At 41.0% G+C, this 15,372-nt stretch overlaps 1 protein-coding gene across 1 annotated transcript in view; it reads right to left on the reverse strand.

The window, feature by feature from the left end:
• The window catches only part of RASGRF2 (Ras protein specific guanine nucleotide releasing factor 2), a 133,517-nt gene that overhangs the window by 27,588 nt on the left and 90,557 nt on the right, over nt 1-15,372 (reverse strand). The window contains exon 18 of the mRNA XM_053931976.1: nt 6,370-6,476. Coding sequence (XP_053787951.1) covers nt 6,370-6,476 — 107 coding nt within the window. The remainder of the gene's footprint in view (nt 1-6,369; nt 6,477-15,372) is intronic.

The following is a 15,372-nucleotide window of genomic DNA, read 5'->3' on the forward strand; positions in this document are numbered from 1 at the left end:
GTTTTACTGAGTAATCTCCATAAGATAATTGTGCTGGAATTGCTGGGGAAACTCAAATTTATGGTTTTCTATTTTTAAAGCAATGTCATTGGTTTCTCATAGTGTGATGAGGAAAAAGAAAACTGTGAAAAAAGGTGGGAATCAGAAGAAAAATGAAGAACTCATCTCTTTTTCTCATCTCTTTTTCTCATTATATAAGTGGTACTGAGATTCCAGTGTGATGAGCCATATATTTTAAAAAAATAATAGGGAAAATACTGCAATTAAACATGTACATGCACTTAACTTCTGTGGAGAAAGGTTGAAAGGTTTGTATCATAAGAATGATACAAACACCAAAACACTTAGCAACCAATTTTAATATAATTTAAAAATAGCTAAATAACTCTAAATAAATGCAGATTATCTCTAGCTGTATTATGGGTGTCACACATGAATATTTATCTGTTTATACTATAGGACACTTAGGTCCACAGGTGGCCTTAGATATATGTGTATCACAGCTCTCTAAATAATTTCAGACCACTTTTTGACTTCTGGTTCTAATTTACATTTCTGAGAGGAATACAGTTGGTCAGACAGGAATCCTTCAATTTCCCAGCACATTTCAATCTGACAGTGATTCAGTTCTCCATGAGAGGGTCACGTACCTCTAATATATTTTAGAGTCTCCAGTAGCCTAAAGATATTACTCAGATTTGGAATCACTGGCCAGAAGAAAAGAGAGTGCAGCAGAGGCAGCAGAAAGCAAGGAAAAAAACCTTCACCATGCTAAGGTGCATTTTCAAACTAAAACCAGTAGATTTATTGTCAGTGGTTTATACACAGGATATATTTTCAAGATTTGACATGAGTTCAGTGAAACCCCAGAAGCTTTTTGTCTCCTCTTTCTTTAAATGTTCCTCAGTGAGAGGAAACATTCTGCATCTAAAAGATGTGGGGAACACTGAATAATCCAGACAGGTAAAATCGAGCTGAAACATGATTTATGGTTGAGTAGGCCAGTGAGAATAACTACAAAAGAACAGGAGGGAGGGAAGAAAGAGGCAGGAGGGGAGAGAGATCTACTGGAAGACTTTGGGCAAGGAATTTGGAATATTTATAAATAAATGGGGATTGCCTTACAATTTTACTGCATCTGCCCTCAGGCCAAAAAGAAAGCAGGTAATTATTCCAATGGCAGCAGATGAGTGAGTCTTAATCTTGTGCACAGCACATCAAACACTATCAGAGCTCAGTGAAGTCACTCCACTGCTGCAGTCCTCCACTACAGTATTTCCTTTTGAAGCATAAAATCACACTTCACCTACCACACACAATTGTGTTGAGCAAAATCTGTGCAAATTCACACGCAACAAAATGTTGGCACAGATAAATGGAATTGTAACTGCCTTTCAGGAAAATCCATCCCTGAGCTTGAAATAAGTCTGGCTTACTTCAAGAAATAAGCTTTTTCAAGGCAGCTGGGGGTCAATTTGCAATGTAGTCAAAATACAGTGTATCTTGCTAAGTGTGGCTGAAGTGTAGTTTGTTAATATTTCTACAATTATCTTAGTATAAACTCACCAAATAACTTATTCATTACTTCATACCATTTAATATGAGCTAAGTGGGGCTCATATACTGGATTTTCTATCTATTTTTTTACTCCAATGAAGTGAAAAGAAATGGAATTGGCCAACTTATGTGAGCTAATGCTATTTTTAACTAACTTAAACAATCTTTTCTTAGCCGGCCCTCTGCCTCCAGGTGTTGTCCCCAGTTCCCAGGTGCTGTCAGTAACTCCCAGCGGCAACGTTGCTGGGAGCTCACCAGAGCTCTGTGGGGATGGCCAAGAGCAGGAGCTGCACTGGATAGTGTCACAGCTGGGGCTGGGCAGGCACACATCATGACCTGTATTCTCAAATACGAGCCATGGTCATCCCCCCAGGCCTTCTGGTCATTCAGTAAGTGTCCTGGATTGTAAGATAAATGTGTGATCTATCCCCATCTGTCAGAGCTGGGGCAGTTCTCTGCTGTTCATTGGGCAGTTTTTTCTTTATTTCTCCCACCACCAATCCTCCCTCCAGGAGATATCTTATGTTAATGGACTATTGATTATTAATTATCTTCTGTTCAAGGGACATTAATTATTAATTATCTTCTGTTCATGGTCAGTGAGTGTCCCTGCATGGCTGAGAAAATTCCATCATCCCATGGGGAGATGCTCTGCCCAGGGGATGGAGCCAAGCATTCCTACCTGGATACAATCTGAGTTTTTGGGACACCACAGCAGCCTTTACCCACTGCATTCCCAGAGGAGCAGCTTTCTGCCCCACTGCATTCCCAGGGGAGCAGCTTTCTGCCCCACTGCATTCCCAGAGGAGCCCAGGCCCATCCACACCAGCCCTGGAGCTCCAGAGGAAAACTCCAGCCTTGTCCAGGATCCTGCTCCAGCAGAAGCACAGCTGGCACTGCAGGAGGGCTGAGCCCCCATGGAATGGGACTGCTGCCACCACCCTGACCCACAGCCTGCCAGGGCCTGCTCTGACTCTGGCAGTGGTTTTTTTTGTTGTTTGTACTATTACATTTGTATTTTTAGTTTTCCTAATTAAGACCTGTTATTCCTATTCCCATATCTTTGCCTGAGAGCCCCTTAATTTCAAAATTACAATAATTCAGAGGGAGGGGGTTTGCATTTTCCATTTCAAGGGGGGCTCCTGCCTTCCTTAGCAGACACCTGGCTTTTCACACCCAGAGAATAACTCACGGACACTGTCTGGCAGCCAGGGGACTGTGAGAGAGCTGCTCCAGCTGAGATCTGCAGAGAGGGCAGTGGGAAGAAGCCCTCAGCTGCCACTCAGAGCTGGGGAGACTGGAATGTGGAGATGTGGAAGTCTCATCCTTGGACAAGCCCTACTTCAACCTGCTTGCCACAGGAGCAGAAGGAGCTTCACTTTGCAACACAAGTGTTTAGATAAGAAGCAAGGAAGCATTGCTGAATAAAACAAGGCTGCAAGACCTCACTTGGATAACTCATACTGGGACTTTCTGCCCCTGGCCCCCTTTTGCCTTCCTATTTTTCCACCTCTGCAGGAGCCAGTGGGAGTTTTATCCTCGTGAGCCCCAGCAAGGCTCCTGCTCCCAGTGATCCTCGGCCTCATCACTTGTGTGTTCATTGTTTACAACAGTGGAATCCTGCTCTGCTCCTCTCAGTCACATTTCAAAACCAAAATGTAAACACGAGCACTCTGCTGTTATTTAGGGCAAAAAGAAAGATTTGCTGGCTTGCAGGCGTCTGAATGGGAAAAAAAAAAAAGAAAAAAAGAAAAAAAAAAAAAGAGGAGGGGTATGGAATAAAAAGAACAGAAATGTAAACAAAACAATCTGGAATACCTAAAGGTACCTTTCATACTGAGCTGGTTTTGGCTGATGAGCAGCACAGGTTTGGCTCTTGCTCAGGGTGGTAAAAACAGGGAAGTGTGTCTCACCTCACCTGGGGATGGCTTGTTCCCAAACTTTTATCTGTGCCTTGACAGCTCCTCAGGACATTCATTAGCTCCTTGTGCCCTCCACAAAGGGCTGGAAATCTGGCACTGCCATGTGTACATTTACTTGAAATTTAAGTGAGGCTTCTACAGTGTGTGACCCAAGTTTTAAGATCAATTAATTCTTTTTAAAGAATTGCTTAGCATGGTTTCAAGACAACAAAACCACTTTATGAAAGCCCATCCTCACTGAATAGGCTGATTCATTAATTTTAATTATTCTGTTTTCTTCTCGCAGACAATTCTACATTAAATGCTGTCCATGCTTAGATAAATTAAAAAAAAAAAAAAATAGAGCATTGCTAAACCATCCCCAAGTGTGGTTTTGACACAGCTGCACAGCAGTGGAAGCTAATTGATTCCACAGCCCAGCACAGACCTTCCAAACGCCAGCCAAGGATTTTCTAGAGCAAAGTGAGCAAACACAAGGCCCTGAACCATTTCTTTGGATAATTCCTGCATCCCTGGTTCATGCCCTAACCCTGACCCATGTTCTTACATGCAGGAGAGCAGCAGGCTGAGCCAGCCAAAGGGCTCCAGAGGGAGGCAGGGAGAGTAGGGAATAGTGAAGTAGGATGATGCATGCCAGAGCCCTGGAGCAGATGGCTGTGTGTGAGTCCTGCACCAGTGCACAAGGCAGGACGACATTTTAGGCTCTTGGAGAGTCAGAGAGCACCAAGACAGAGCTGGCTGTGCTGCAGAATTGTTCAGGAGCTGCAGCACTACAGCAGGTCTGCAGCACCATCTCACAGCCGACAGAGAAATAAGGACACACTTTACACAGCCATTGGCTCTGGCTCTCTTTGCAGCCAGTGATGAGGAAATGGCATTTTGCCAAAATGAGAGAGGGTGTGTGGTTGGTCACCTTTAGTCGTGGTGTGGGGCTGTTAATGACCACAAAGATCTCAGGACACTGCAAGGAGAACAGTCTCTGCACAGAAAGGAACTGCCCATTTGGTGCTGGGAGTTTTTGCAGCAAAACCAAATTCAAAGCCAGGTAGAGGAAAAATAATATCAAAATTGCATGTTTGTCTTTGCAAACATCCACTTATTTTCACTTATTTTCACTTATTTTCACTTATTCTGTAAGCTGGGTTTTTTTTTTTTTTTTCTTTGTTTGGAGTTTTTTAAGAATAAAATCTGCCCTTTCTTTTGAGAATCAAACCTGCCCTTGGCTGCTCATGAAGATGAAGGATATCTCAACTAAGGTTGCTGAGAACAATGCAAAAACCTTAAAACGTAAAAAAAGTTTTTGGCAGGTCTATTGTTCTTACAGATTTTCAATGCTTATATTGTTTTGTCACTTTGGAAATTGAATAAGGATTTCCTCACCAGACACTGGTGGCTCAGGATCTGCAGTTTCTGTTGTTACTGTAAAATAAGCTTGGAGCTACTGCTCTCCCAGGACTCTATGTCTTTACTGCCAACATTTCACATTGTTTGGCCAGACAGTAATTCTTCACCAGTCCTCCTTAAAGTAGTCCTGTCCCATATTTTTTGGCAGCAGCTAGTCAGTCATTTCTGGTTTCCTCAGGCTTGTCCTTTCTCTCTCTCTAGTCTCACAAGTAAACAACACAGAGATCTGATTATATGCTCTGCTGCTGTAGCATTTCTTACTTTCCATGCCAAAGCCCTTGCATTTTAAATTATTTGTTATTTTGGAAGAGCAACAGACTAGGAGAGCTAAAGAATTAAAATCTGACACCTTTGCAGTGGAAAAAATAAATGGCAGTGAGAGACCAGGGAGTGCAGGTAACAGCTTCCACTTTGAAAATCCACAATGAACTATTACTCATTATCTTTGTGCTCTTCATATTTTTATTGGTATTTTTACAATACCAATTGTAAACATGATGCAAAAGCAACTGCAAAAGAATTCAGTGAAGCTACTTGCAGACACTGCCTAATGTAGATAAAAGTTTCCACATTTCCACAATCACATAAATTTTAATTAGCAGAGAGGATCAACTCAAGTCGTAGAAGATATTTAATATGAACTGGAACACAATAAGCACCTAGAGTAACACAAAACTGTAATAACAGTCTGCTGCCACTTCTATTACAGCTCAATATTTGCTTGATTCTGACTTTAATTTAACAGGGAGTCAAAACTTGGTTTACATAGGCTGCTCCCAGTAACTTGAAATGATTAATCACTCCTGTGATACCAAGATAGATTTTAGTATTCTCTTCTGGGCTGTTCAGGTTTCCAAACAAACCAGTTTTCCCACTTACATCTCTTACTGAGTTAATTCTCTAGCAAACTTAGCCTCTACAAAAATTATAGCCTTTACATGGGAAAAAGGGAATTGATTTCACATAAGAGAGTTTGACATTGGCATTGCTTTTGAGAGTAAGTATCATTTATTAGCAGCCTGAAGTGACAAAGCAGTCTGTAGGTGCCATGAAGCACAAGGTGTACAAAAATCCCTTCCTTCCTTCCCTTCCTTCCCTCCCTTCCCTTCCTTCCCTTCCTCCCTTCCCTCCTCCCTTCCCTCCCAAATTTTCAATTCTCCTCTCCATCCATGTCAGATTCTCCCAGCACATTTCCCACCTGGAAAATACCCCTAAAGGATATTTTATCTCTGATTCTGCACCAACCACTCGGGTTTCTTGCCCTCCCTCCCCTGCCAACACCATTTTGCCATCACGAGCCAGACCCATGCTCCTGCCAGGCCCATGGATGGACGTGATTTCCCGTGCACAATTCACCACAAATAAATGACTGAATAAACTTCTGCAGGAAAACACGAGTTGTTTAACACAGGCAGAGCAGCTGGGCGGGGGCTGCCCGTGGCACAAACAGTGTGGGATACCGACCCCTGCGAGTTTGAGGGGGTACCTGTGAGTGTTTGGAGACCCAGTGGCGCAGGACGTTGAGGACGCGGTTGGTGGCCGCCCTGCGGATGATGAACTCCTTGTCGCACGTGCGCTCCGAGTTGTTGAACCCTGCAGAGAAACAAACCCACGCTGGAGTCAACGGGATGGGGAGGATTTAAAACAAACAAAAATTAAAATACAGTTGTGTTGGAGTCCAGGACATCCCTCTGGCTGCCCTGGCTGGCTCCAGACCCTGGCAGGGGGTTCAGAGACCTTGGCACAAAGTCAAAAACACCTGTGGCTTCGATTTTAGCCGGTGGAAAAAACTGTCAATTTTGAGTGAGGAATTACAAGCCAAAAGGGTTTGAGTAGTGTGATAGGGGAATTAACACAGGATGGAAAAGCAGAATTTTGGGATTTTTAGAATGTAATTCAGGGGTACAAGATGGAGGAATCTGGGCATGTCCTGGCCTTCTTTCCTTTCTCCTTGCCCTCCATGTCTTGCTGTGATGGTGACACTTTTCTGTTGGTTTAAGGCAGAGATTCACTGTCTAACATGGGTGGTGGGCATTGGCACAGATCTGTAAACATCCCACACGTAATTTTGAGTTTATCATGTGGGAGCAGCCTGAGGCAGAGGCAGACTGCCATGGCTTCTGTGCCAGGCAGAGCTCGGCAGGTCAGAGAGAGAATGTTACAGACAAGGAGAAATAAACAGCCTTGAGAACGCGATCCAAAGCATTCCAGACTCCTCCTTTGGCAAAAACTTTTACAATCTTGGGGTCATTCCAATGCAAAGCAGACCCCAACACAACAGAGGTGACCTGGGTAAACTGCAGGCTTATAGGATATTTCTGTGCAATAAAAGGAAAGGTGCCTGACAGATGGTAAAATGTGAATGTCTAGACCAAAGAAATTCTGCAGCATAAGTACAACACAGCCTTGCCCATCACAACACAGACACCTCGCGGGGTCAGCACTCAGCTTCAGAAAGGTGGAGAATAATTGCCTGTGCAATTAAATTTCAAGGTTTCCCTTCAGCGTGGAAGAAATAAAATAAAGTGCATCAAGAAATAAAGTGAATGAAAAACCCCTGAAAACAAACAATGATTTTTTTTTTCCAGTATGGAAGACTTTTACAGCAAGGAAAAGGACCAGACCAAAGCTAGGCCTGTAATCAAACAGATTTGAAAAGTCAGTATGATTTAGAAAAGGGAAAGAGGTAAATTTCAGAACTAGGAAAGAACAAGGGGAGGAGAACAGTTTAAACACAGAGGAGAAAAAGGTCAGTGCAAGAAATCTCCCTTCTCAAGAGCAGTATTGTACAGGCTCTACCAATCAACACTTCAAATAAGTTATTTGAGATTTTACCACGGGCATGACAAGAAAATGGGAAGATATATGGAAAACACATTCATAGATCCAGCTGCCTGAAAACTAAGATTTTCTAGATGCAGCCTTTCCCCACTCATCTCTTATGGACAATTTATTTTTATTTTCTTTATTCTTTTTTTTTTTTCCTTTTTTTTTTTTCTTTTTTTTTTTGTCAGCAATATTTATTTATAAAGAAAGTGTATTAATAATAAAGAAGAAACTTTATCCCTAGATAAAGTTCATATTACTACTTCTCTTTTCATTCTGCCGTAGCTATATAAAAAATAAAATCCACATGCTAAAATGATGATTATATTATTATTTTAATAAGAATAATGAAATTGCTACACGAAGCCCCTGAATGTCTTCTTAAAAATTATAACTCTGAAGATAGACCTGAGAAGCTTGCATTTTTCTAAGTTCTTGTCAGATTTGCTCTTGCACTGTGCTGCTCTCCATTCCACTCAGTGCACAGTCCAGGAACAGCTGGGAACACCCTCCCATATGACCTGTACTTTACTTTTTTTTTTTTTTTTTGCATAAAAGCTGCTCGAAAGCCCATGTTTTATTATAAATAGCACAGGCAGATTAAACTTCTATTTCTTCTGTGATAAACCCGTTGGAGGGTTTTCTGGAGGCTTGTATTAGTTTTGCTCTATTCTTACAACAGACAATCCAGAGAGTCCAAATGGCTGCTCTGTATTTTTGGCAAGATAAGCAAGACAGGAAGTGTTTAACTGCAGTCTCACATCTTTTACTGCAGGTTAGACCTCAATCCCAAATGTATTTTCTATCTACACTTACATTTCATGGGCGTTTTTAAACTACAGCATTTTACACTGTAGATGGCATCTAAGATTCAATATCAAAGATAGTTTAATATTGAAGCATTTTAAGCAGGTGTTTTTGCCCATAAAGAAAAAAAAAATAAAGAAAATCTCTGAGGCTTTTTTTCAGCAAAAGGTAACACAGGCAACATTTTGCATGTTAATTTTCTATGCCTTTCACAGTTAACCTATTGCAGAAGCAATTAGGAACAGACATTATAAACTGTTCAATTAGCCACTTAATTGCAGCAATGAAAGTCACAATGAAAATTATATATTAAAGCAGCGAAGTCTTTACCAAGGTAACATTAAGGAAAAGAACTGCAGTAAGCTGGGACAAAAAGAGAGAGAAGCCTACAGACACAGTTTTCAATGAGCTAAAAAAAAAATTAAAGAAAAAAAAGAGGGAAGGAAAAAATTAAAGCCTCCAGAGATCACTTCAGCAAACCCATGTGGCCCTCAGAATTTCATCAATTTTTAAGCAGTAATTAGCTTGTTGCAGAGAATGAGCAACGTGTTCACCAAGATCCACATTCTCTGCACTTGATGTTGATGCGCTGAACCAATAAATGGAGAACTGTGTGAGAGAGGAACTGAGGTGAGCACAGCTGGCCCCTCCTGTCAGGGACTTGTGCAGAGCCAGGTCCCCCCCAAACCTCCAGGCTGAGCCCCCCAGCTCCCTCCACACCTCCACAAATCTTGGTGTGCACACTGACAATAACAAATAATTTAATTAGGATTCTGTGTGGACCTGTCCGCATCCAGACCCGGTGGTGAAACAACCTGAAGCACTCCATGGTAAATATCTGTTCCTCTTCCTGAAGGAAACAATCTTTCCACATTAGAAATGCCAGCAGTATTTCTAATTATTAATCATCTAAGTGGGCAGCTACCTCAGTGAGTGCTACTTTCAAGCAATGTTTTTCACCATTATCTGTTGAAATTAATATGCACTGGTTCCACAAATAGTATCTTCACATAATGGTGATACAGAACTTTTACCACAGGCTGTCAAACACAAAGTTAACCTGACAGCATTGCTAGTTTCACTGAATTACTTCTTTCAATATTATTTAATCACTCTGTTCATGTACTTGTCTTTAGATTGTGTTATGCAAAAAATCCAGTCTCACCTTCACATATTGTCTTTTATGCACTTCAATAAAAATCTGGTATTTTTATAGCTTCCTCTATTACCAAAGATTAAAAAGATAGGTGCTGAATAGACATAAATCTCCACATTAAACACCTTATCAAAAAGCTAATACTTTTATAGCTTCCACTGTCACCGAAGACTAAAAAAAGTATGTGCTGGATAGAGAGATAAATTACAGTATTGCACCTTTAAAATCCACCTCACCCCAGAGGAACATTTATATCACGGTAAGTTCTGCACCATATACTTTAAAGAAATTAAACATGCACATTTTCTTTCCTATTTCAGTTAAGATGTCAAAACCTCTCACTCCAGTCACAGCATTTCTGTATCCAATAGTTGTCCCTGCCCATGGCAGGGGGCTGGAAGAAGATGTCATTAGGGTTCCTTCCAAACCAAACCATTCTAAGATTAGCCTGAGATTAATAAAATAGCACATGATTCCTGACCATAGTAATTAACTTGTCCAAAGTTTTGATGGTATAATAATAATAATATCCACTTTTAAGGGTTTATCTACACAAAGAGAAATCCGTTCACAAGAACTGGTGCAAGTTGTTCAGAGTCATGAAGCTTCTGGTGTCTTTCTCAGCAAAAAACTTCATTTCAGAGGCTGATTTGATGTGCCAGTTTCATCGACCTACCCTGGAGTCCCACACTGAAGGTGTGTTAGCACCCAGCAATGGGAGAAAATCGCACTCCAGACTTTGGGGAGACCCCAGCAAGCCCCAGAGAGTCCCAGGGACGTGGAAGGAGAACATTCAGGGCCCACCAGGCACATGGCAAATAATCAGAACTGAGTTGTAGGCCAGCTTCACCAACCAGCCCGCCTTGAATCCTGATACCTCAGCAAACACCAGTGCTGCTTTCTGACCTGCATACAGAGCAAATACCAAAAAACCCCAGGCTTGGGGCACAGCGCTTTTCATCCACAGATTAAAACGGAAAAAGCCTCTCCAATATATGCAGCACAAAAGAAAAGGCTTCCCAACGCACAAGAAGCCCCCCAAAAGGGATTGTATTTTTCTTACCTCAACATACATAAAAAAGTTTGGATGAGTGTTTGTAGATTCCCATCCTTATTGGTCATGAGTTCTCAAGCAAGTCAATGGGATTCACACATTTGCACAGAAACATGTCAAAAAGTGAGTATTTTAGTGTTGGTAAGAAATCTAAACTGCCAGTGATCCTGCCCTCATCCATTTCTTAATTTATGATATTGGGCTGTCATACATTAGCCAGCCAGAGCATGGCAGAGCTGGAAAAGGAAACCATGTGAACTGTGATGAAAAGAAGGATGAAGGTGATGAGATCCCATTCACTGTGTAAAATACAGTGTATTTGCTCAATAATACAGTCCTTCCTTTTATTTTTTTTTTTTTTCAGTTATTATCGAATTATCTTAGACTTCTTTCCCAGCCTAAACCATTCTCTGGGGTTTTATATGAGCAGTCTTAGGCTTGAGAGCACAGACTGTAACATTGAGCAGCAGTCCTCTGTTCATAAGAGAGGAATATTTAATCATTCACTATGCCAGGCTTTGAGTTTGTTCCACAAACGAATTCAGCATCAGAACCGACTGTTAGGAACCAGGAGCAATCCAGAGTCCAACGCATTTCAGGCATTTAATTTCACTTTCAGTGGTCCTTGGAACATATGAAATCATTTTGTTCTAAGAAATATGCCACTGAAAATCCCTGTTGCAACCACCCACGTCAGAAATAATTCCAAGTATGTACTTGATTCTTCTGCCTAAAGCCTCTGCCACACATACAATCTAACTATCAAATCAAGTCAAGGGATTATGGTTTTAGTAAGGTAAATCCCAGGGATTCACATGGACCAGCTGATGTACAGTAGTGTAACATAGATAGAGACCTAGTGACTGTGTCTAATTTCTGCACAATATTTAAGGGAAGGGTTGGTAAACTATTTTTAAATGACCCTTGATTTAGAAAGGCTTTTTCTAATCAGAGAAATTTAAAGAACACAGCATTGAGATAAAGCAGTCGTGTTAAGATTGTGCAGTAAACTTGGACTAAATCCAGAAGTCTAAAAATACATCAGTCCAGCAAAATAATCTTAGTTTAATGGTTGGGAGAGAAAGGTAAGTGGCTAAAGAATACCTTCAAGATCAAGAATGTATTTTATCTCCTCATAATAACACTAAGGTTGCGCCGAGAATTATTATAATCTGTGAGATTATATGCTTAAAACATGACTACCAAAAAGAATGAAAATATCCCTTTAGGCTCACAAAAATATTCAAATTTGAAGATTTGTCCTTCAAAAGTCCTTAAAAACAGGATTGCTGCTATAGCTATAATTAGCACGCACTCTTGAGATTTCTCGTTTTTTTAATAGAAATATTCTCTCAGGAGAGCACATCAGTCCCACTCTTGAAAAAAAATATATTTAAAAATTGCTAAACACTGAAAACATACTTGCTGTTATTAATTACACAATTTATTATTAAAAAATCAGTAACTCAAAGTAAAATATAAAAATGCACAGTATTTGGTTAAGCTAAAACTCAGCAGCAATACGAGAACATCCTGTCCTTTTCTTATTTCAGCACCACAAAAATGGGTTAATGTCATAACCAAAACCACTTGTACACATCTTCAGAATCACGTTTCTTTGCAGGCAAGAAGAACGTTTGTGTGAGCATCCATGGGTAAACCCACAAGGCCAGTTTTTCCTGGTGGAGCCTCGGACAAAACCACCCAAATCTTGTGCCTTTGGTTATAGATGTATCTGTAGGAAGGAGCAGATCCCGGATTTCAAAGGCTGCTGCTGCCAATTGTGCTCTCAGGTTTCTGAGTACCATGGCAAACATGCTATGTGACAGCACTTTTTTTTTTTTTTTTAATATAACTTACATAAAAAACTATAAGGAGCAGCTGACAAAGAAGAGCCTTTCTGAGCAACCCTTAGCAATTATATTGGCAAATCTTTAGTACACCTTAGACTTCTTTTTTTTCCCCCCACTGCATTAATGTTTGAGTTATCTGCTATGAACACAAGAATGGCAACACTGCAGCTGATATTTCTTTGAATTTACACATTTGTCTGTGCTCCTGCTACATCTCTTATCTTTCTGGGAGGAGATAAGCAATTTTTACCTATTGATGTTTTCCTGCATTTTAAATAATCCCTAGCTCTTGATTTCCTTAATGACACTTCATCTACACTCGTAACTTGCTCTATCATCAATATGAAGAGGAGTACAGCAGATATTTATTGCATAATGTTCACAGTCTTTTCAAGAACTATTCAAAGGAAGCTTTCAGATGCCTAAAGTGCTCAGTACCACAAAGGAAAAAATTAAAATACAGGCTGTGACAATGTACAGATAAAAAAGAGAAAATCCAATAAAATGGCTTTTGGAATTTTTACCTGTAATTCATTAAAGTTGAAGGAAGTAGTTTGTGAGATTATTCATATTTTTATAATGTCAATAGGAATAAAGGTTAAATGGAAAGGAGGCGATAATTGCAAGGAGCCAAATGTATCATTTTTCAGACCATCTGTGAACAGAGAGTTGACTGTCATGAAAAACAAAAGCTGGCAGGATGCACACCAGTCACCAAAAAAAAAAATCTCTGAACAAAATGTCCATCTCGCAAGCAGCTTTCAGACCATTTAGGACTGGGTCATAATGGAAGCTTAAACTAATATTAATTATGCATGCAACACTTGGGCACAGGGGGGAATGAAATGAAAGAAAAAAGACATAAAAATCCTCCCCAAACTTCTCTCCCCACACCACTGCAGCTGCTCAGGACTTATTCCAATATGTCAGGAAACAAATGTTTCACAGCTCTGTAACTCAGTAAATGTCCAGTGAAAATACTTATTTCCTGAGTAGCCAGCTCCTCCAAAAGAGCAAGATATTATTTCAAAATAAAGGAAGACATAAGTAAAAGCAGGAGATACTAAACTTCTGCTAAATTAAGAGCAAAAAAAATTCACCATTTTCTCCTATTTCTTAATTCCCAGAGCAGGGATCACTTGAAGCAAAACTTTAATTTTCAAGCCATTGTCTAAGAAAACTGCGAATAAGATTCAACCATTTAGCCAATTATCTAAAATTGCAAAGCAAAAATTTTTTGTCAAACTTTGTGAACGAGCAGCCTGGAACAGGGCTCCCATTTGCCCCCTGCCAGGGCATGGACAGCCCCTGATGAGCCCAACCCCTCAGAGACCCCACATCAGGCACAGCCCTGGTCACTCTGCTTTGGTAACAAACCCAGGGCAGCTCGTGACAAACCCTGCAGCCTCAGAAAGGGACAGTGCTTGGGGCTAAACTGACCTTTTTTTTTTTTTTTTTTTTTTTTTGTCACACAACCATTTTCAGTGGAGAGCAGTGTCAGCTGTGGAGTAACTCAGTGAGCATTTCCCACACGGAGTTTTTTAAATGAGACAGGAACGTCAAGGAAGTTCAGTGTGCAGGCCTCAGCGCCTCTCAAACCTCTGTGAATCTGCAGAAATGGGTCTGGGAAACTCATTAAAATGTGTCCCCAAGAGGGAACAAGTACTCGCCTCCCCAGTTCCTGCCTAGAGCCATTAGTTACACAAAAATGACAGGAGAAGGACTTGGCTGTCCTGTGTAAAGGGCCCAGGGAGGTTAACAGATCCTACATCTTTATTTTCTGGGAATTAAACATGTTAAACCCCTGACAGAAGGTTGGCAGTGGGAGCCAGAGTCAGAGCACAAGCAGGATTGATAAGCAGGACACAGTGTGATGGCATCCTGTCTCTCTGACAGCAGATGAGGTGCCCCTAGACTCAATCCTGGAATTTCACCAAGACCTGAGGAACAGCAGATGAAATTACAGTCTTCTACCAACTGTTTAGACAGAATCTCATCTTAACCTTTACTTGGGATAGCACCATCAAATTAGTTTTCTTTCATGTCTGGAGTCAGAAGGAGGAAGTTCCACAAAGCTTTCCCAGTAGAGGACTGAGATGTTATAGCCCAGAAAATTACTGGAGTGCAGAATTGCTATTATAACCAGCAACGTTTATGGCACCACACTGAGGATCAACTACAAAATGACACACTTTTTCCAGTTTTGCTTCAGACATGGATACTTCTGCACAAATTCAGGAAGAAATATATACCTTTCCAAAGGTCAGCATGTAGCTGCTGATGCAATTTGAGGCATTTAGCACAGCACTGGACTGGATTACCCAGCCAGCCACACAATGTAGAATCCAGCTCGAAATCACATCAGATATTGTTTGCTTGCCTTTCACGTAACACAGCAAGGAAATCTCTCTCAGCCTGTCCTCTTACCATGGAAAAAAGAAAGCAAATATTTCCCTTACAAGCCTCTCTTAATTCTAATCTTTGCCAAAGCCCATACTAGCTCAGCTGCGTACACCAGAATCTCCATCTCAGGAAACATGATGGTGTAATGCCACTTTATTAATCCTGTGCTCAGAACAGGGGAAATTCTCCCTGAACAGGACAGCTGATACCCTTGAAAGCAGAACTTTATGTATGTCCGTGTGTGCAAGACAGCGACAGCCAGGGAAATTCTGCGTCTGTTTAAAGCATCATGTGTGCTTGTACACAGTTTTCCATCTCGGGGACCAGCAGGATCCCCCTGGGAGTGTCTGCCCACGTTGTGCTGCCCCTGCAAGCCACATCAGCGAGCTG

The sequence above is a fragment of the Vidua chalybeata genome, chromosome Z, assembly GCF_026979565.1.
Source record: "Vidua chalybeata isolate OUT-0048 chromosome Z, bVidCha1 merged haplotype, whole genome shotgun sequence".
In the NCBI taxonomy this organism is placed as follows: domain Eukaryota; kingdom Metazoa; phylum Chordata; class Aves; order Passeriformes; family Viduidae; genus Vidua; species Vidua chalybeata.